Source organism: Coenobita brevimanus, chromosome 26 (assembly GCF_032717465.1).
Source record: "Coenobita brevimanus isolate Jiangsu-jjx chromosome 26, ASM3271746v2, whole genome shotgun sequence".
Lineage (NCBI taxonomy): Eukaryota > Metazoa > Arthropoda > Malacostraca > Decapoda > Coenobitidae > Coenobita > Coenobita brevimanus.
This window is the reverse complement of record NC_136979.1, coordinates 10,477,351-10,499,865: the sequence shown is the minus strand read 5'-3', so window position 1 is coordinate 10,499,865 and position 22,515 is coordinate 10,477,351. Positions and strand designations below refer to the sequence as shown.

Sequence of the window (22,515 nt, the reverse complement as noted above, 5' to 3'; positions counted from 1 at the left end):
GTGTAGAATTTCACAAGCTTTCTCATGGTGCTTTCAGAATTTCGATACGACCAATACTTTTTTAGTAAACCACCAAAAACTTTAAAAATTGCCAACAGTGCATGATTGCTTTTTCTCCTCTGGCATCCATAAAATAGACGAGACAGTTTTGGCATAGTGATACTCTTCTCTATGATACAACCAAGTTTGACACATTTTTTATGAAAGCTTGATATCTGATAAATAATTTTTTCCAAAATGATGCAAAATGCATCATTAGTTACTCTTCAGTCCCACACTGATATGACATGATTCGTGTCATTGTTCCTGAGAAGGTTAATATATAGTGAACATATGATGAAGCTAAGGAATTGTTAAGTGATTTAAATGGTTTGATAAAGTACAGTCTGTATAGTGAAGCACAGGACAAAGGCTTGTCACTCTTTTTTTCTTTTACTTGATAATTGAATGATTGACATTACAGCTTTTATGTAAAGTGTATTTATGAAGAAAAAATATACAAATGATTATACTTTTGCGGTGAAGCCAGGATTCCAATGATTGAGCGATGTGTCGTTGATTGTGTATCTCATTTCACTAGGCATACTGGTATTTGTTTCTCATGATGTATTTTCTTTTTCCTTCTTTCTTTTTTATACCTCTCACCATCTATTGGTGAAGAAAGAGAGTCAGTGTATTGATAATGGAATTATTGCTTGATGGCAAGTGACATCACCCTGTGAGGGGTAGAACCACTGGATTGTCAAATATAATGTTACAAGCATAACTTTGATCTTGACCTTTTTTATTCTACTTCAGGATATGGTGAGGTAGAATCTGGAAAACAATCCATCCATCCATCCATTGCCAGACGCCATGTATCCCAAACGGGGTGGCCAAGGGCTTAGAGTTAATTGTTTTACAGGGAGGGGCACTAATCCTCCACCAACCCCACTTGACACGTAGGGATGCCAACAGCATCTGGTGTTCCCAGGCGGTCACCCATCCAAGTACTAACCAGACCCAACGTTGCTTAACTTCGCTGATCGGACGGGAAGCGGTGTACTCAACGTGGTATGGCCGTTAAAAACAAGGATAGAGAAATCACAAATGAGGGAGGGTTATTTACCACATGCCAAGTGAAATGGGCCACAGACTCATTCACACATCATTGAAGCCCTTGGAAACCTGGCTCCAGGGTTAACATTGTTATTTTATCATTTCCAGATATTGCTTATATTATAGTCTGATTAAATATTTTGCATGGGTGGTAGAATCCTTGTATATATATAACCAAGGACAACGTTATTAATAATGTATTTGAGTGAACAAAGAATGGCGTGCATCTCAAGGCATGTTTTAAACAAAAGGAATATGAATAGTCATTTATCAGGTTGAACCAGTTAGACATCAGGATTTTGGCTCAGTCCCTGTTTTGCTGTCAGCTTTACGTGTAAGAGATTAATTACAAAATTTCTAGAGACGGATTTTTTTTTTTTTTTTTTTTTTTTTTTTTTTTTTTAATAATCTCTGTGAAGCCAAAGAATTTCTTCCCTCAGCTCAACCAGCACTCATGTGGTCCATTCATATTCTGTTGTGCTTATATGAAGACAGGATGAGCCCATTGCAGTGCCACATCTTTACATGTTTTGTATTAAATAAATTTATTTATGTTGAGTTTACCTTGCTAGGACATTTATATGTGATATGCATTAATGTTTGAATTTCACACTAACAATATCTGTATTTGACAGCGGGATCTTGTAGAAGATACTGCAGAGCCAGAGACTCTAAAAGACTGCAGCGTGGGTGGCCATGATGAGGAGGTGTTTAAATTCCTTTTTGAGCTGGGCAGAGTTAGTACAGTATTTTGGTTGTGCTGCATCATTGCTTTATAATTGATTGGCAGTTTTAGTCCTCCTGTGGGCATTCATTGGGTTTCTGCATTTCCAGTCACCAGCACTCTGAGCTCAGCCCCCCCCTTCTCTTTTTATGGTACATTACAAACTTTCAAAGTCAAAAATATGAATTCCAAAATCTCCACTTTCCAGAATATTTTTTCATACTTTGTTGTTTTTGTTGTTGCATACCGGTATTCCTGGTCTGTCTGGATGAGCAGACCCATTGACTGGAAGTAAGCAGCTGCTTCTATGAGACCATCCTACAGATACAGCACGGCAAATACAGTGTGTAGGGATCTAACATCCCCTTGTGGCATACAGTATCTCACCAGGGTCAAACAAGGGTCCTTCCCATCATAAGGTGCTTGGAAATACAGGGTGGCTCATAAGTAGCAGTCCTGTAGAATCTCACCTGGTAATATCTTATGTGTTGTGGGGCCAGCTCAGAGTACTGTGTGGGTGTGGGTGTGACAGTGGGAGCACTGAACTCTGTAATATGAAGAGGCTATCTCTGCAGCGTGTGTGCAACTTTGGCTGCCGCATTGAAACACTGCACTCGTCACCTTCACAATGGTAATGCAATCGGATCACTATTCTTAGCTTGCTGTTTCTGCTTTGCTGTTGCCTACTTAAGCTAAGCAGTGGGCCATGGCAGGAGTAGACTGTAGCACCAGTCGAGCAGGGCAGTACTCCCAAGGTGGATGGAAAGCTGATGACGGAGTGCTGGAGCTCCCGTTTCATCAGCCCTCAGGACTAGTTCCTGACCATCCCCCTTTCCTGAACTTTTTCAGTGTCTCAGTTACACAGAGAGTAGGCCAGCATGCTCTCCTATACAAATTTCTTTAACTATCTACACCAAACTACACGCACAGTACACTACACTTCCTTTTCCAAAATTAAAAAAATTATGGCATCTCATCACCCAGCCTCGGAGTCCGGGGGGGGGGGGACCATAAATGCCCCCACCTTCCGCCCCCCTCCCGGTGACCACTCGAGGTGCCTGGAACCACTGTCTGACTCTCTTCTTCATTTCTGCAACATTCGTGGCCTTTCCTCTAACTTTCGCTCTGTTGAGCACCACCTCTCCTCCTCTAAACCTCACCTTCTTTTTCTAACTGAGACTCAGCTGTCTGAGGCAACTGACAGCAAACCCTTTTCTATATCCTCCTACTTTCTCTATACTCGTTTCAAAGCCAAAGGTGGCTGTTGTGTATATATACGCAACTACTTATCTTGCTCTCGTTTTCCTGAATTCGATTCTTCAGAATTCTCTACACTCTGGCTTCGGCTTTCCTGTCATTCTCTGACTAAATGTATCTGTGCTGTTTACTTATCCCCTAATTCTACTGATTATCAAAAATTCTTCGACTATCTTACTTCTATGATGGAGCACATTCTATCCATTTCTCCTTTCTCTGAAATCTCCATTCTAGGAGATTTCAAAAGTCACCACCACCTTTGGCTCTCTTCTCCTTTCACTGATCCACCTGGTGAACAAGCCTACATCTTTTCTACCCTTAATGACCTAGAGCAGCTTGTACAGCACCCTACCCGTATCCCAAACTGCCTTGGAGAGAGCTCCAACGTACTTGACCTCTTCCGTACAACTAATCCTTCTGCTTACACTGTTAATCTTTTCTCTCCGTTGGGCTCCTCCAATCACAACCTTATCACCTTAACCTGTTCTATCACTTCGGTACGGCCTGTGGACCCTCCAGGGAAATGTCGTCTGTGGCATTTTGGAGCCGCGGATTGGGAGGCCCTCAGGCAGTACTTCTTTGATTTTCCCTGGAATGATTATTGCTTCCATGGCTGGGAGCCATCTGAGTGTGCCTTGCACATTATGGAGGTTATTCTCTTGGGCGTGGAAGCATACATTCTTTTCTCATATCCTTTGACTAACGCAAGAAAGCCTTGATTTAATCACGCTTGTTCTAATGCTATCCGTGACAATGAGAGGGCCTACAAAAGGTACCGGAGCCAACCCACCCCTGAATCATATCATCTTTATGTTTCTGCCCAGAATCGTGCTAAGTCTGTTCTTCGCTCTGCTAGAAATATTTTCATCCGTACTAAATGTTCTCAACTCTCCAACTCGAATTCTTCCCGCTTCTTCTGGCACCTTGCCAAAAACTTTTCTAACAACTTTACCTCATCATCCTTCCCTCCTCTTTTCTACACTGATGGTTTTGTAGCTATTTCTTCTACTGATAAAGCAGATCTCTTCGCACAGACTTTCTCCTCCAATTCCACCTTAAACGATTCCGGTGCTGTTCCTTCATCACTTCCCCCCTCTGACTTCCTCATGGCTGACATTAAAATTTCTTCAGCTGATGTATTTTCAGCCATCACTGGCCTCGATACTAACAAGGCATATGGTCCTGATGGGGTCCCTCCTGTTGTTCTCAAGAACTGTGCTTCTGTGCTTACACTCTGCCTAGGCAAACTCTTTTGCCTTTGTCTATCAACTTGTACCTTTCCTTCTTGCTGGAAGGTTGCTCTCATTCAGCCAGTCCCAAAGAAGGGTGACTACTCCCAACCCTCCAACTATCGTCCAATTGCTTTAACGTCCTGCATTTCAAAAGTTTTTGAGTCAATTCTCAATAGAAAAATTTTAAAGCATCTTTCCTATCACAACCTTCTTTCGGATCGTCAGTACGGGTTCCGTCAGGGACGCTCCACTGGTGATCTTCTCACCTACCTTTCAGACTCCTGGTCATCCTCCTTTTGGGACTTTTGCGAAAGCTTTGCCATTGCACTTGACATCTCAAAGGCTTTCAATCGAGTCTGGCATGAATCTTTAATTTCCAAATTGCCCTCTTACGGTTTCCATCCTTCTATCTGTGCCTTCATCGCTGGCTTCCATTCTGGTCGTTCTATAGCCGCTGTTGTAGACGGCCATCGTTCTTCTCCTAGATCTATCAACAGTGGTGTTCCTTAGGGCTCTGTCCTATCACCAACTCTCTTCCTTTTATTCATCAGTGACCTTCTAAGCTGTACATCTAACCCTATCCACTCATACGCTGATGACCCCACCCTTCACCTTTCCATTCGGTTCCCATAACCCCCATCTCAGCAGTTACTTCAACAAACAAGGGATGAGGCTATGGCATACCTAATGTCTGACTTGGCTCGTATCTCTGCCTGGGGTAAAAATAATCTGATTGTTTTTAATGCATCTAAGACTCAGTTCTTACACCTATCAACCTGACAAAATCTTCCACAGGTATACCCACTAATGTTTAATAATATTCAGCTTAATCCTGCATCATCCTTGAACATGCCTGGGGTTTCATTTACTCGGGACTTATCTTGGAAAGATCATATTACATCTTGTAAAATCTGCTTCCAAGAGATTGGGTGTGCTAAGCCGACTCCGTTCTTTCTTTATCCCTGCACAATTGTTGACTCACAGGGGTTTTATCCGCCTCTGTGTGGAGTACAACTCTCATGTGTGGGGAGGCCCCCCACATACAGGTCTTCTCAATAGGGTGGAGTCAAAGGCTTTTCATCTCATTAACTCTCCTCCTCTTACTGACTCCCTTCAACCTCTGTCTCTTTGCCGCACTGTTGCATCTTCATCTCTTTTCTATCGCTACTTTAATGGTCACTGCTCCTCTGAACTGTCTGCATGCATTCCTCCACCTCTACGATGTGCGCGTAGCACCCATCTAGCAGCAAACTCTCATCCCTTTTCTGTCCATCTCTCTAATGCAAGAGTTAACCGTTACTCCCGGTCTTTCATTTATGCAACAGGTCAGCTCTGGAACTGTCTCCCTCTGTCTGTGTTTCCTGCTGCCTATGATCTCCAGTCTTTCAAACGCAGTGTGTCCAGGCATCTCGAAATGATCGGATCTTGAATTTGGCTCTCTATTGTATTTTGTTTTTCTCTTGGAGGGAACTGTTATTGCAGGCTCATGGCCTTTGGTTCCTTCTTCCTTGCATAAAAAAAAAAAAAATCGGCTGGTTTCAAAAGACATGGTTGTCAGGTAGTGCATAAACAACATCAGTGCTGCCGTGGGCCCTTGGCGGCGGTTACACAAACTACGTGGTGCTACCCATGAGAAAGCCTCTCCATACTATAGAGCTCAGTGCTCAGTGAGTAGGAGCAGGACTGAACTGTCCCTGCAACACATAAGAAATCACCTGGTGGTTTGGAAGAGGACCATTATATATGGTCCACCCTCAATAGTGAAATTTGTCTCATGGATGGATGTTGTAGATGCTCCATCCAGGGTGCACAGCACCACCATATGTAGGCTCTGCTTCAGGACTGATATCAACTCCCTGCCACATGATGGGGGTTCTTGATATCACATATCCTCACACAGTCAATGCTTGTTTGAAAAGTAAACATATTTTGCAGACATGCATAAGAAATGATGATAAATTGCTAAATACAAGGTACCCCATATTTATTATTGATTGTGCTGTTGGCCTTATTACATGAGATTCTCATAGTTGTCATTGTGCTTCTGTAAGTCAGAAATGTTCCATTTTCCTTGAAGTCTTTCTACCCAACCATTTCGAATTGGAGAGTGTGTACTCTAGTAAAGCATGTGTAAATGAGAGTGGTAGAATATCAGTTGGAGTGAGACAGTGATATATGATATATCCATGATTGTTTAAAGTATATATGGATGGGATTATGAGGTCAGAAAATGGGAAGCGAAACTGGTGATGAATGGTGAGGGATGGAGTATCTCAAGTCTGATGTGTGCAGGTAATGATGTGCTGCATGCTAAAAGATATTGGGATCTTTTGCAAAATGGTTTACAGGTAAGAATGTGAATTGTGAGTTCCAAAAATTTAATGTATGTAGAGAACAGTGTAACTTGATGCTTGTTGAGACAGTGTGTGATATGTAGGTAAACAGAAAGAGACTTGTTTTTGTGGAAGATTTCAGTATCTTTTTGCAGTTACCAAAGAAGAGAGGTAAATATGTAAAGAAAATGGATAGCAGAGTGCCTTAATGCATAAGCTGCAGCCAAGAGAAATTATTTACCTTTACCCTTGTGGGGAAAAAAAAAAAAAAAAAAAAAAAAAAAAAGCTTATATACCACATTTTTGTCTTGGTATTTATTTGAGGAGGTCACTGTTGGTTAAGTGTACAAAAATTGAAGCCTTAACTCACCTTGGTTTGTGTGGTGTGGATTTTAGAAAATGGACAAAGACACCTTAGTTGGTAGTGGTTGAGCATGGAAGAGGGTGGTGGAGTGAGTGAGGATGGGAGGGTTAGTACACAATCTGTCTATCTATTGCCAGACACCTTATTCCTGTAAGGGGTGGCTACAAACAAATTGCCTCCATGTCGCCCTGTCCCTCGCCATTTCACTGCCCTGCTCCCAGCTCACATGCCCCTCTCTCATATACCTCTCCACTCCATCCCTCCATATCATCCTTGGCCTCTCCCTCTCTCTCCCTCTCCACCCCACTCACATACACCCTCCTTGTCAGTCTCTCACTCTCCATCTTCTCCACATAGCCAAACCACCTCAATGTGTTTCTCCTATCACATCCACATCCACACAGCATTCCTTCACTTCCTCATTTGTCAGTCTGTCTCTCCATGTGACCTACATGCACCTCTCAAATAACTCATTTCCATTGCTCTCAGTTTTGACTTCTGTCCCTACAACAAGGTCCAAGCTCTACATCCATACGTTAGAGTTGGTATCACAATACTGCCATGTAGTAACTTTTTCATTTCCATGGTCACTTCCCTGTTCCTTATCACTGCTTTCAAGGAACCAGCAACCTTTCTTCCTTGCTGTACCCTTTCAAGCACTTCGCCCTCTAAACTTTCATCCTTACTCATCACTACCCAAGTAGTTAAACGCATTCACATTTTTCCATTTCCTCCTCATCCAACCCCACAGTACATTAAGTGACTTCACTTCTCTCAGAGACCATAACTTTACTCTTCCCTACGTTCATCTTTAGATTTTGTTTCTTATACACTCTCCCAAACTCATCCATCAAGCCTTGCAGCTCCCCTTCGTCTTCACTTAACAACACAGTATAATCCGCGAACAACAGTACAGGGAGTTTCCAAACACTGCCCTCTCTCACTAGGGCCATTCTATCATCCACTGCCTAACCTTGTAACTCTTTTATAACCCTATCCATGTACAGATTGAACAACCATGGAGACATAACACATCCCTGTTTCAATCCAACCTTCAAGTAGAAAAATTCACTCAGTCCACCATCCACATGCATTGCAGCCTTAGCACCCTCATACATTCCCTTCATGGCATTCAGCAACTTCCCATCTACTCCATATATTCTTAATACTTTCCACAATCCTTGTCTATCCACCCTGTCATATGCTTTCTCCAAATCCATGAAGGCCACATACAACTTCTTTCCCTTCTCTAGAAACTTTTCCACTAAAGATCTAAGAATGAATGTCTGATCTGCACAACCTCTTCCCTTCCTAAAACCTCGCTGTTCTTCTCCAACAAATTCCTCTGTTATTTCCCTAACTCTGTCAATAAGTATCCTACCATATACTTTTCCTGTTACAGTAAGAAGACATATGCCCCTATGATTACAAGATACTTCTATTTCCCTTTTTCCTTTGTACACAATATTGTATATAATTTATTATGAAGTTACTGCCACTGTTATCACTTACAGTCACAAGCATCACTGGCAGTTATCACTTATCGTTATTTCTTTATATTTCTGCTCATCTCCCACTTCTTAGAAAAGTGTGGATATCAGGCGCAGAATCATCTCTAGAACCACACACAAAGGGATACAGTGTCACAGCATGGGAGGCCTCATGCTTGTTCTTCTTCCCACCCCTTCCTTTTCCTCCCCACTGGCACTCACATTGTAACTTTGGTAACTGTCATCTAACTCCTATCCAGTATTGGCCACATCCCAGCCACTCATATCCTCAATGGGAGAAAATGATTCCTCACCTGATACAAGCATCATTGACATACAGTGCTCGTCAGAAGTATGGAGCGCCCTGTGTCCCTCCTGAGAAACAAACCTTTCAACATTGAAAAAACATATAAATAATGCATTTTACTTACCTTTAGTGCTTCGTAGGGTAGCCTTTACGTTTCTTCACGGACCTGAGACGTCTTGGAAGTGAAAGGGCGAGGCTCCTGAGGTGCTGGAGGGGTACTTTGTCCCAGGAGTCACGAATGGCGGCTTCCAACTTAGGCAGAGAGCTCACGTCTTTCCCTTGGAGACTCTTCTTTACGAGGTACCAGAGGTTTTCAATCTGGTTGAGGTCTGGGCTATTTCCTGGCCAGTCTGTCATGAATGATACCTTGCAGTCACGAAGCCAATTGGTGACCGATTTGGCCTTGTGAGCAGGTGCACTGTCCTGCTGAAACACTCGTGCACCTGTTAGCTCGAAGGAGTCTCCTAAATGATCACACAGAAGCTCCAGGTAAACATCCTGATTCACTCTGAGGTTCTTGGGAAGTACAACAAGCTTCCCCAAACCCTTCCCAGAGAAACAACCCCATACCATGAGTGAATCAGGATGTTTAACTGTGTTTTCTACATACCGTGGGTCAAGTGGGTCACTACCTTTGCGTCGATACACACGTGCTCCTCTGTTACAGGTAACACTAAACGTTGCCTCATCAGACCACAACACTGACAACCATTGCTCCTCACCCCAGGTTAGATATTTATTAGCAAAGGCAAGCCTACGAATTCTCTGGCTCTTGGTGAGAAGAGGCTTTTTCACAGGCCTGTGACTTGTGTAACCAAGCTCATGCACCCTATGAGACACTGTTCTCACTGACACCTCACCAAACACTTCCGGGTTGCTCTCCTTAATTTTCCTTGCACTCACACGAGGATTAAACTCCACTGCACGTTTTAAAACATTAACAGACCTTGGGGAAGTTTTCCTAGGCCTACCAGACCTCGGTTTCTTTGTGGGAACTTCACCACTGTTTTCCTCCCGAAACCGCGCACACCAACGACGCACTGTCGATCGTGCCACACCAACCAATTCACTAATTTCCTTTGTCTGGTGGCCTGCCTCCTTTAGAGCAATGATCTGGGATATGATTTCACTCGATAGTTCGCGGGTAGGTGCCATAACAAAGTTTTGAAGGCCAAAACACTGCGGGACTCTCGGTAAAAAATGGCGCAATTTGAGAGGGACACTCGGCGAAGTTCCTCTCTCTCAGGCAGCCCGTGGGCGACTGAGGCGGGAACCAACCAGCGCTTCGGAAGGCCTCAGGCTACCGTGACGTCATGCTCAGAGCTCAAACTTGTGGCTCAATTCTTACCCCCCAAAATGGGTGATTCTTTTTGGGCCATAAGTATTGCGCGCCTGGCAGACAACGCTGAATACTTCTGACGAGTACTGTATACAGTAAAACTTCAATATAATGGACTTCAATAGACTGGAATTCACTTTTATCGGACTCAAGGAGCTACAGGACTAAATTCCTATATATCAGAAAATGTCTGATAAAGCCTGAAGCAGTCCGGACTGCCTGACCACTTCAGCTGTGTTCACCACACTAAGGTAAATAAAAGACATGTTTGTCAGTGTACAGTACTGTATTATTATATATATTATACCATCTGATTAATGTAGTGAAGGTATAACACAGTACAGTACTGCAATAGTAGTGAAAACAGTTAAAAAAACGTTGGTGCAATCCAGACTAATATCTGATATATAGGAAAAAGTCCGGATTAGCAGGGGGAAGTCCAGATGTCACATTTATCAGAATATCGCTTTTTTCGGAATGGCTTAGGCCCCAATTAGTCCATTATAGTGAGGTCTTACTGTATTTCATTGGAGTCAGTGACATTATCTTGCCTTTTTTGTGGTGGTGGTGGTGAATGATGTGTGCATGACTTAGACTGCTGCCTCCCTACACCCTTTCCCTTGCCTACTTTCCCCTGGGCATCCCCACGTACAGTACTTCCTATATAGTGTTATGTCCCCATTCCACACTGCCACAGGCCTCAACAACAATAGCTCAGTATAGGAAGGACATCACCGAGTGAGTCATTCTTTGTGGGGTCAGCCTTTCGGTGTGCAACAAGACCAGCTCAGGTGTGGTAATTAAACACTGGCATCTCAAGTTGACAGTCTTAATCACCAGATAATTACACTTAATGCATGCCAACTACACTTTACTCTTTTCACAAGTACTGGAGCTATACAATCGTCACTAACTGCACTGGCACTGAACTAAACTTAAACTGAACTGAAACTCCTTTAGTTCCTTCCCCATCCTTATATAAGCACTAAACTTAAACTGGACTGAAACTCCTCTAGTCCCTTCTCCATCCTTATATAAGCTTTCTGTATACTAGAATGATCCACTGCATCCTCAGAGAAGCATCATTTACCAACTTTGAGACATCCGAATTATCCAGAGTTTTCTTACACTGCGCAACACTAAATTATTTAGCATAAAACCGCAGATAAAATTACATAATTTAACAACCAGTCACAAATAAAACATTATAGAGAAAAAGAGCACAAAAATTAATGTTTCATTCATTCATTCATTCATTGCCAGACACCATGTATCCCAAACGGGGTGGCCAAGGGCTTAGAGTTAATTGTTTTACAGGGAGGGGCACTAATCCTCCACCAACCCCACTTGACGTAGGGATGCCAACAGCATCTGGTGTTCCCAGGCGGTCACCCATCCAAGTACTAACCAGACCCAACGTTGCTTAACTTCGCTGATCGGACGGGAAGCGGTGTACTCAACGTGGTATGGCCACTCATAAATAGCAGGCTAACTGACAACTCTGACTCGTAACTGAACTACGAGAACTAATGAGAACCTTCCCTAACTAGCCGATCCTGCTTCTCAACACTAACCCCCTCCCTACCCCTCTGTTGTCTTGACAGAATTACACAATGTATACAAACATAATTCTTAATCCAAACTAAACATTAAATTATACACAGGGTTGGTGATTTTTTTTTCCATCTATCCATCATCCAATCCTACGTTGCCCCATGAGGAGCGTAGGAGCCTGGGGCTAGGCAGTTGGTCCTGACATTTAAGATGAGAGTGACCACCCTCACTCATCCCTGAGTGGCATTACGTGAGCAATAAACCCCAACCATCCCTTGGATATAAACCTTCACCAGCTCAATCCGATTGCAGCACAATAATTATGCACTAAACCACCAGGCGCCAAAATTTGGTTATATGGTTACCACCCAGCGTAGTAAATGGTTTCCTGGTGTACAGGAAACCATTTGGCTTGTTACTCAGTGTAGAGTCACCCACAGGCAGAAGGAAGAGGAAACAATGAAGGGAAGAAAGTCACAAGAGGAAGTGTAAGGTCACCCGTAGGCAGAAGGACGAGGAAAGACTGAAGGAAAGAAACACAGAAGAGGGTGGAAGGAAAGAAGGATTGAGGAGAGGAAAGGGCAGACACCCAAAAGCAGCACTACATTGAATGAGTGGATGGTGAGTGCCCCCACCTATTAACCCCTTAACTGCGGGGCGTCACTTTCGTGACGCTTGGGAGCAAGGGATCATACCGCGGGGCGTCACTTTTGTGATTCTGTGTTATTTTTAATTCACCCGGGCTTCCAAGTGGGGGCTTGTATCATCTATCAGTACTGCCAATGTCCAACACTAGTCAGCACTCCTAATCTCATCTGTACTCCCATCCATTGTTGACAATTTAGCCATTTCTCCCCGTTCTTGACTCCCCTCCCTACCCCACCCCTCCATTACCCTATCCTCTTGCCTGCCCGGCCGTGCTACACTAAGTAAATCTTCCCTGGAATTTTTCACTGATTTCATCCATTGAAATAAGCCCTATGCCCTATTCTTATACCAAATAATATATACAAGAAAGAAATAAGGTAAGTGAGAGTGCCATACACCTGGAATTGGCTAGTTATCGCCTGACAACACCTCACGTGCACTCGTTCGCTAATTTTCGCTGTTTTTTTCCCCTTGAAATATGCTGTATAATCGATTTTTGTAATAAATATACACGTAAGGAGGGAAGGGAGAAGCCTAAGTGATATTTACATTCACCTGGAACTACCTAATTTATAATGTATTGTCTAGATTTCCTGCCAATCATTTCAGTGCTATACATAGCTGTTTCAAGAGCTAACATTGGTAGCACTGAATATCCCCTAAGTAGGCCTCTACCACGGCCCTCCCTTATCAGCTTACTCTCATCTTCTGAAGTAGAGGTACGTCTGTTTCTTCTTGCTGACTTCAGGGACTTTTGCACCCCCATGCAAAGGGCCCTGTGACCTTTACCCCCTACTAAACCTCGTGTGGAAAGAGGTAAAGGGCTGACAATTGATGAAAGAGTGACTACGATCTTTCTATTGAGTAAAACAGTGCAAGTGGAATTGTAAATAATGTGTAAACAGCAAGTGAAAGTAATGAATGTAAATATACGTGAACAATGGAAAATAGTTTTATAAGTTACTTCAAGTGACAGTGCATAACACAGTGTAAATAAAATAGAAATGTAAATAACGTAAATAAAATAGAGAACGTAAATAGAAATGTAAATGAGTAGTATTATAAGAATACGAGTATATACCCTAGGAGTAATGAAAGTGAAAGTTTCACTCTAGCATGTCTGAATACTATGAGTTATGAGAGTGAAGATGAAAGTGACATTCACTCTCAATGCTAGTATACAGGACGAGAAAGTGAATGCTACGTATCTTACTGAAAGAAATTGAAGCCCTACAGTGACAATAAACTAATACAACTGAAGGAAACTTATGGATAAAGACTGTAGATATATATAAGTGTTATATAGTAGTAGAAATACAGTATAAAGTGTGAGGGGTTTTATGAATAATAAATGACAGAGTACCAAGAGAGAACTAGCGCAAGTTCGACGGTCAGACGCACTCGTAATTTTCATTGCTTTCACAGTGGGGTTTTTTTGGAGTATGGATCCCAAACTACTTGAAAATCATAGAGTAGTGTTTATAGTGTTAATATCTGGCTGTGGTAATCATATTACAGGTTGTCGGGAAGTGTAAAGTGGAGACTTCGTTACCCAACTTCAGAGGTCTCCACAAGTCCTACGGTAATTGACGAAGGCTCAACAAACATTCCAGGAGAAAGCTGAAGGTATGTGCCATAAGCATATGTAATTTTAATATTCTAGGACTAATAACTGATTTTTGGCAAATATTTTTTGAGAGTCTGTTGGAGCCCGAATAACCCCGCGGCACACGCAAAACATCGGTAAACATGCTCGCGGTGTAAGGGTTAAAGAAAAAAAAGAAATTATTTATTTGATTTTTCTGTGTATTATATAGCTAATATTTCAAAAGCAGTATGCTGAATACTGTTAACTTCATGTCCTGTCTATCCACTGATGGTTCAGGCTGAAAGCCACTGCCCAGAATCCAGATACATACCTGTTCAAGTCATGTCTGTACACTACTGGGTAAGGCAGAGTTGTCAGTGATAATCAAGACAGCATATTCCAGAACTGATTATATTACCACACAGAAAAATCTTAAGCTTGTATTATTATGACATGACCTTAAGTGACCAATCATAGCCTACTTAGTTTTATGGCTTTGGTTTTAGATTTATGGCTCATTGTTTCAGATGCATAAATAATTTCAGTACTAGGTGTTTAGATGTCGTTCGCTTAGAATGGATGTAAAGAGAAGGCTGTATGAGGGTGTTGAGGTACCGACTGCATTATATGGGGCTGAAACATGGAATATGGGTGTAGCAGAGAGAAAAAGTTTGAATGTAATGGAGATGAGGTGTCTGAGGAGTATGTGTGGAGTGACGCGCATGGATCAAATGCGAAATGATGAAGTGTGAAGGAGAACTGGAGTTGTTCGGGAGATGGCTGATAGAGTTGAGCAGAGGGTGTTGCAATGGTTTGGGCATATGGAGAGAATGGATAATGAGCGATTGGTGAAAAAGATAACTAGATCTGATGTGAGAGGTGTAAGGCTGAGAGGGAGACCACGAATAGGATGGATGGACAGTGTGAAGAGAGCGCTGGCTGTGAGAGGGATGTCTGTTGAGCAAGGAAGAGTGGCTGTGCGTGACAGAAAAAATGGAGAGAAATTGTGAATGAATAAATGATGATGCAGCCCTGAGGGGATATTCTCCTGCATTTGGTCTGATCAGCTAGTCAGGTCAGGTGTGGGTAAGGGGATGGGTTTATTATGATGTGGCAGGGGTAAACCAGCTCTGCTGTCGGGCCCTGCTGCGGATGTCGCTGATTGCACTGCGCAGTTGACCCTTGTGCGGTGTGGTGCAGTGAGGATCTGTCCCTTCTTCCCTTTGGGGCTAAGATGCGAATGAATGTGTTTGAATGGATGAGTAAATGGGGAGTGTGTCGTCCTGTCTCGGCTACCTCCCTTTCCTTGGGGGAAGCAGCCTAGGTATACAGATAGATAGACTAAGTTATGCAAATGTACAAATATTTTTTCCATCATACAGTGTAGCAATTTTTAATGGCACCATTCTCCAAAATCTGCTAACTTAATGCTTAAGTATCTGAATAAGTGAATGCCACCACTAAGTTATACACAAATTTTATAAACCTTCAGATTTTATTTTTGTTAAATTTTAGATTTAAAATATATATTAAAAAAAAAAAAAAAAACATGATTTTTTTTTTGCAAAGAAAAAAATCAGTTACTTAATCACATGCTTTAATCAATTTGATTTAATCATTGCCAACCAAGACACAAAATAATCCTTCAGCTTATCAGGTCTTCTTCTATGCTGCTTCTGACAACATCCCTGCTCCTCTGCACTGTCCGCTCCTCTTGGAATGTCTTGGCCCGCTTCCTGATTCACTTCTTCCCTCAGAAAACTGTCATCATCCTCTTGTACTTCAGCTCTGTGGTCCTCCTCAGCATCCTCGGCTGTGGGTGAGCATGATTCCTCAGAGACATCCCAGTATACTGTCCTGGCCCATGGTACTGACACAGACGATTCACATGTACCACCTTTGGGCAAGACTTCCTGCCTCCCCGAATCTGGTACATTACGTTTGATAGGAGGTCCAACACAGTGTAAGGCCCGTCCCATGGGCTCTGCAGCATCAGTGACTTGTCCTTTTTTCCACTGAGGATTGTATAACCAAACTTTGTCACCATCCATGAAGCTCACCTCACTTGCCTTGGCATCATACTTACATTTCATCAATTCACCTGAAAACTTTAGAGCTTCTTGCACTGGATGATGTACCTCAGCCAGCCTTTCCTGAAGATGCTTCACATAGCTGGAGGCATATATAGGCAGCTCTTCACCAGGTGTTCTTCCCATTAAGTCAACAGGTAAACATAACTCATGGCCAGCATCAGTTTTGTTGTGGTGTAGTCAATTAAAACTGATATGGCATGAGCAACGCAGGTAGTTTCTGGTCCCATTCTGTTTGTCCCTCTATGCAGTACTTGGCCAGTTCTTGTCCTGGGGTCCAGTTGAAATTCTCCTTAATCCCATCTGACTGTGGCCTTAGTGGGGTTGTCCTGGTCTTCTTGATCCCCAGTAACTTGCAGCACTCATGGAACATAGCAGACTCGAAGTTTCTACCTTGGTCTGAATGTAGCTCTTGTGGCATCCCAAAACAACCAAAAAACTGGTCAACCAACACCTGAGCAACAGTCGCACCCTCTTGATCGGGGATAGCATAGGCTTCTGGCCACTTTGTAAAGTAGTCCATGACGACACATATATACCAGCTTCCACTTTCAATGAGTGGCAGAGGTCCAGCAGGTAGTCCACTGCAACTCTTTCCATTGGTGCACCCACTTGTTACAGCTGAAGAGGGATGTAACCACATTTCTTGGGTCCCTTCTTGGCACAACACACATCACAGGCTCGACACCACTCTTCAGCATCCTGCCGCTTGCCAGTCCAGTAGAACGTCAGTTGCAGCCGACTTAGAGTTTTCTTCATTCCCAGGTGCCCATTAGTGATCTGGTTATGGGACTCATCCAAGATCTTAGACCTCATTTTCTTCGGAACCACCAGTTGCCAATAATTGCTGAAGCCATCGGGTGTCTCCCACTGACGCTTCAGTACTGTAGTCCGTTGTTCAAACGAAGAAAGTCCCACTGACACCAGTAGCTCTTAGTTGCAGGGCTAAACCTAGAAACCTCTTCCCAAGATGGTCAAGTTGTACTCCGCTGCAGCAGCTTTAGCACTGGTTGTAAATCTGCATCCTCTTCAGGTCTTCTACATCTGACGCTGGCCCTGTCACTGCAGTACGGCTGCATTTCTTGCTACGATCTTAATTTTTACTACACTGCCGGCACTCTGGGTCACAAGACCAACGACTCAGGCTGTCAGCGTTGCCATGTACCAGTCCGGGCGGTGCTGCACCTCATAATTGTGCTGGTCCAGCTTCCCGAGCCAGTGTGCCAGTTGTCCTTCTGGATTCTTTAATATCTTCAGCCACTTGAGTGCTGCATGGTCTGTCCTGACGATGAAGTAGGACCCATTCAAGAAGGGATGGAAGAAATCAAGGCTCTCCAACACTGCCAAGAGCTCCTTATGGGTCACAGAGTAGTTCCTCTCTGGTGTGCTGAGCTTCTTGCTGTAATGCACCACCACATACTCTTTGTCATCCTTCTTCCGTAACGCTGTGTAAGGTGGCATTCACGAATTCTGTTCTTTGGTCTGTGACCAACTGTTGAGGAGTTCCGTGAACACAAACAACTTGCTCCACAAACAAACGAGCTACTTCTTCCGCTGTCTTTGTTTTCAGTGGCTCAGCAACAAGAAATCTGGTTAGTGTATCCACTACCGTAAGAATGTATTTATATCCAGCCTCAGATATATTTAACGGTCCTGTAATATCCATATGGACCCGATACCATGGCGCCGGCACATCTGGGTACCTCATAAGTGGAGCCAGGGCGTCCCCTGACCTTTTAGAAGTAATGCAGTAGGTGCAGTGCTGACACAAGTTAGTGATATCCTTGACCATACTTGGCTAGTATGCAAAACGTTTGGCACGCGCAATAGTTACCTTCGCCCCACCATGTCCTGACAGTGGGAGATGATGGGCCAAGTGCAATGCTGCTGGCACACTTTGTTCAGGTACAACCACCTGTAATACATCATTGTCCTCGTATGCACAAGACTCAGTCTTATACAACAGACCATCCTGGTGGAGAGAGAACTGTTCCACTGGGGCAGCCAGTTTGGGGGCCTGAGGGACTTCTCCGCGAAGATACCGCTTCAGTGATCCCCAAACCAGATGCACATCTTACTGCTTCCGCAGTTCATCAAGATTCCAGCAAACAGTATCAGTATCGGTCATGCCCCCCGTAACAGGTATAAGTTCTGCATCATCGTCTTGCTCTCTGTGAAGACGTGACAAGGCATCAGCCACTCATTTCTGGTGTCTTGGCAGGTAGGACACCTCTAAGTCATATTCAGCAACCTGTATCTGCCATCTAGCAATCCTGCCAGATGGTTCCTTCACATTGAAGAGCCATGTGAGGGGTCAGTGATTCGTCTGCACAATCACTGTATATCCCAAGACAAGAGGCCTATTTATCCATAATCCTTACACAGTACTCAAGGCTTTTTGCTCGATAGTGGCATTATTAAGCTCATCTTTATGTAGTGCTGTTCTAAAATATGTCAGTGGTCTGTGGTGTCTGTCCTCATCATTCTGTTGTACTACCCTACCTATCACTGTACCGCTCGCATCAGTTGTCAGATAGAATGGCTTATCAAAAGAGGGAAACTTGAGTACGATGTCATCAGTAAGCTTACTTTTCAGACATTTAAAAGCTTCTGCCTCGTCCTTCCACTTGATTTTTTGTTTACTGTTATTTACTTCCTTCTTTCCATGAGTCAACTTTGTGAGAGGCAGAGCAATCTTAGCATAATCACTTATGAATCTACGGTAATAATTAACTAGCCCTAGGAAAGATTGAAGCTCCTTCAATGTCTTAGGAACTGTGATAACCCTTATGGCTCGGACTTCATCCAGCTGAGGCCGCAATCCTTCTGCAGAAATTATGTGCCCTAGTTAAGACACTTCATCTTTGAAAAAACAGCACTTCTTCTGCATAAGAGTAAGTTAGGCTCCCCTAAGTCTGGCAATGACTTCATCTAGGTTTTGTACATGTGAATCAAAATCCATACCATAGACAATTATGTCATCCAGGTAAGTGTGACTGATACGCCCTGTCAGTCCTATCAGGACTTCATTAACGATCCTTTGGAACACAGCAGGGGCACCTTTTAACCCCTTAACTGCGGGGTGTCACTTTTGTGATTCTGTGTTATTTTGAATTATCCCGGGCTTTCAAGTGGTGGCTTGTATCATCTATCAGTACTGCCAATGTCCAACACTAGTCAGCACTCCAAATCTCATCTGTACTCCCATCCATTGTTGACATTTTAGCGATTTTCCCCCCTTCCTGACTCCCCTCCCTACCTCCCCTCCATGACCCTGTCCTCTCACCTCCCCGGCCGCGCTGCGCTAAACAAATCTCCCCCAGATTTTTCCACAGATTTCATCCATTGAAATAAGCCCTATGCCCTATACTTATACAAAATAATATATATAAAAAAAAAATAAGGTAAGTGATAGTGGTATACACCAAGAATTGGCTAATTATCACCTGACAACACCTCACATGCATTCATTCACTACATTACCACAGTAATTTCCCCTTTGAATTATGCCTTGTAATCTATTTCTGTAATAAAAATATATATCAGAAAGGAAGGGAGAAGCCTAAGTGACATTTACATTCACCTGGAACTACCTATTTCTTTATGTATTGCTGAGATTTCCTACCAATAATTTATCAGCATGTAAGTTAGCAGCTGTCATCCTCATTGTCACTGTCAACCCTTGCCTTCTCAGATAAGCCGCGGCATTTAGTTCCTTGTCCTCCGCTGTGGTCAAAACATGTCGCACTCGCGCCCCACCATTTCTGCCGCTTCTGCGCCCATTGCAAAGGGCCCCGTGACCTCTACACCCAGAAAAAGTTGTGAGGGAAGCAGGAAATGACTAAGTGACTCTGCAGTGGAACGTGAACTAGCGGAATTGTCAATGGTGATGATGGATAGTGATTTTGACCCTTCGGGGGAATCGTGTGATGAGCCGGGTGAGGAAATCGTGCCAGAAAGTACTAGTACGAGTGCTTCAGTGTCCAAAGTTATCCCTAGCTCCAAGGGAAAGGAGCCGTTAGTGCAGCAAGGGAAGGAATTTGGGAAGGGAGTGAAAAGGCAGCGTGTTAGCCCCAGAACACTGGCCCCGCGTGACCCAGCCCGCCATGAGTCCCCAGTTGATTCACCTCCCCGTTCCCCAAGCCCCACTTCACTCATTTCTTCCTCTCCTTCTGCTGAATTATCTCCAGAGTCTTCATCGTCGGAGTCACCACCAGCATCAACAGTGAAGGCAGGCCGTAGAGGAAGAGGTAAATCCTTGACCTGTAAAAGTAGAGTTGCTACTAGAGTAAGGGCTGCTAGTGCTGTACGGCAGCTCAGGGTCAGTGCGAGTGACCTTGAACGTGGTAACTCTCCCTCACAGCCACCCACCACCCTCACCCATCCTACACTGCCACAACAGGGAATCCTGGACGCCTTCGTGTGGACAGAAGGGTCCAATTTTGTCCCAGAACATTTAGATTTTGATGAGAGTTCCTCAGGAGTACAGCCTGCCTTCACTCTTGATGATCATGCTGAGTGTGTGGACTTCCTTTTGGCCTTCCTAGATGACGAAGTCATGCAGCACATATGTGATGAGACCAACAGGTATGAATCACAACGTGCTGCAAGTGGTACAGGTGCAGCCAAGATGCAACAGTGGTCCATGCTGGGAGTGCAGGAGCTGTATGTGTTCTTCGCCCTCATGCTTCTCATGCCACACTCAAAGAAGCATGAGATGGAAGAATATTGGTCCATGGACCCCTTACTACCCTCACCCACCTTCAATAAGTACATGGCCAGAGATCGCTTCCGGAACATCATGGGAAACCTGCACTTTGCCGACAACGATGTACCTTCCCAAACCGACCCACTCTGGAAGATCCGGGAGATTCTGAGCAGAATGAAGGATAAGTTTATGTCATTCTTCCACCCTTTTCAGAAGGTTGTCATTGACGAATCCTTGGTTTTGTTCAGAGGACGTCTTCGGTTTGTGCAGTACATTCCAAGCAAACGCCATCGCTTTGGAATCAAGTTCTTTGTACTGTGCGACTGTAAGACGGGGTACATCCTTGACTTCGTCATTTATTCAGCCAGCACTGTCGATCTGGATAAAACACACCCCCTTGGCTTCTCAGGCTGTGTAGTGAAAGTGCTCCTTGAAAAGTATTTTGGTGGGAATCATGCTGTATACAGACAACTATTATACAGCACCGAAACATGCCAAATACCTTTCAGAGCACGGCATTGGCTCCTGCGGCACTGTCAAAAGTAATCGTGCCCACTTCCCTAAATTCCCAGAGGGAGGAACCTCGCAGCGAGGAGACGTGCACCTACGCAAGTCTGAGAAGATGCTGGCAATACGGTGGCATGACAAGAAGGTCGTGCACATGCTCACCACCGTACATAAGGGGGAAATGACAGACAGTGGGAAGGTCGACCATAGGACAGGCGAACCTGTGATGAAACCTGATGCTGTGTTAGACTACAATATCAACATGCGGCTGGTGGACAAGTCCGACATGATGATTAGTGAGATCGACTGCCTCAGGAAGAATACTAGGTGGTACAGGAAAGTTTTTCTGCATCTCATAGAGATGACGATGCTGAACGCCTTCATCCTGTACAAGATGAAGGTCAAGCCACCCAAGTCCTTCTCCCTGAGGTTGTTTGCCAGGACTTGTGTTCAGCAGCTGCTGGAAAGATATGGTAGGGTGACAGCAGCAACTCCAAGGCGCCATCCAGTAACACTTCCCGACAGACTTGAGCAGAGGGCATACATGGATCGGCACAGACTGGTGCTAATGCCTCCCACAGGCAAGAGGAAGGCTGCGATCCGCAGGTGCCAGGTGTGTGCACATACCACCCGACGCACACCTGAGCACAAACGCACCTCTTGGCAGTGCGCTGAGTGCCAGGTTCCCCTCTGTGTTACCTGCTTCTTTGATTACCACAGCCAGAAGCAGTTCTAAAAGTGCAAGTGGGAAAGGAAAGTAATGTGAAAATAATGTGTAAATAATGTGTAAAAAGCAAGTGAAAGCAATGGATGTTCAGTACATATGATTGAACAGTGTATTATAGTTTTATCTTACTGAAAGTGACAGTGAATAACATAGTGTAAGTAAAATAGAAGGGTAAATATTGAAAATAGAATAGAAAATGTAAATAGTAATGTAAGTAATTAGTAATATAAGAATATGAGTACAAATACTTGATGTTATAACAGTGAAAGTGAATCCATGGCTCTCTATGTATTTTACTGAATGAAAAATTGAATGACTTCAGTGACAATAAACTAATACTACTGAAGGAAACTTATGGATAAAAACTCCAGATATATATAAGTGTTATATAGTAACAGAAATATAAAGTGTGAGGGGTTTTATGAATAATAAATGACAGAGTACCAAGAGCGAACTAGCGCAAGTGGGAAGGTCATACGCGCTCATAATTTTCATTGCTTTCACAGTGTTTTTTTTTTTGGAGTATGGATCCCAAACTACTTGAAAATC

The 22,515-nt window shown here is 43.6% G+C and overlaps 1 protein-coding gene and 2 non-coding genes across 3 annotated transcripts in view; 1 reads left to right on the top strand and 2 right to left on the bottom strand.

Moving 5' to 3' along the window:
- Window positions 1-22,515, top strand: part of LOC145393964 (uncharacterized) — a 337,089-nt gene that overhangs the window by 279,211 nt on the left and 35,363 nt on the right. Inside the window, exon 13 of the mRNA XM_080267940.1 lies at window positions 1,734-1,835. Within this exon, the coding sequence (XP_080124066.1) occupies window positions 1,734-1,835 (102 nt within the window). The remainder of the gene's footprint in view (window positions 1-1,733; window positions 1,836-22,515) is intronic.
- LOC145394289 (5S ribosomal RNA) lies at window positions 949-1,067 on the bottom strand. The gene has a single exon (XR_013896362.1). It is a non-coding gene; the product is annotated as a 5S ribosomal RNA (ribosomal RNA).
- On the bottom strand, window positions 11,504-11,622 carry LOC145394317 (5S ribosomal RNA). The gene has a single exon (XR_013896390.1). It is a non-coding gene; the product is annotated as a 5S ribosomal RNA (ribosomal RNA).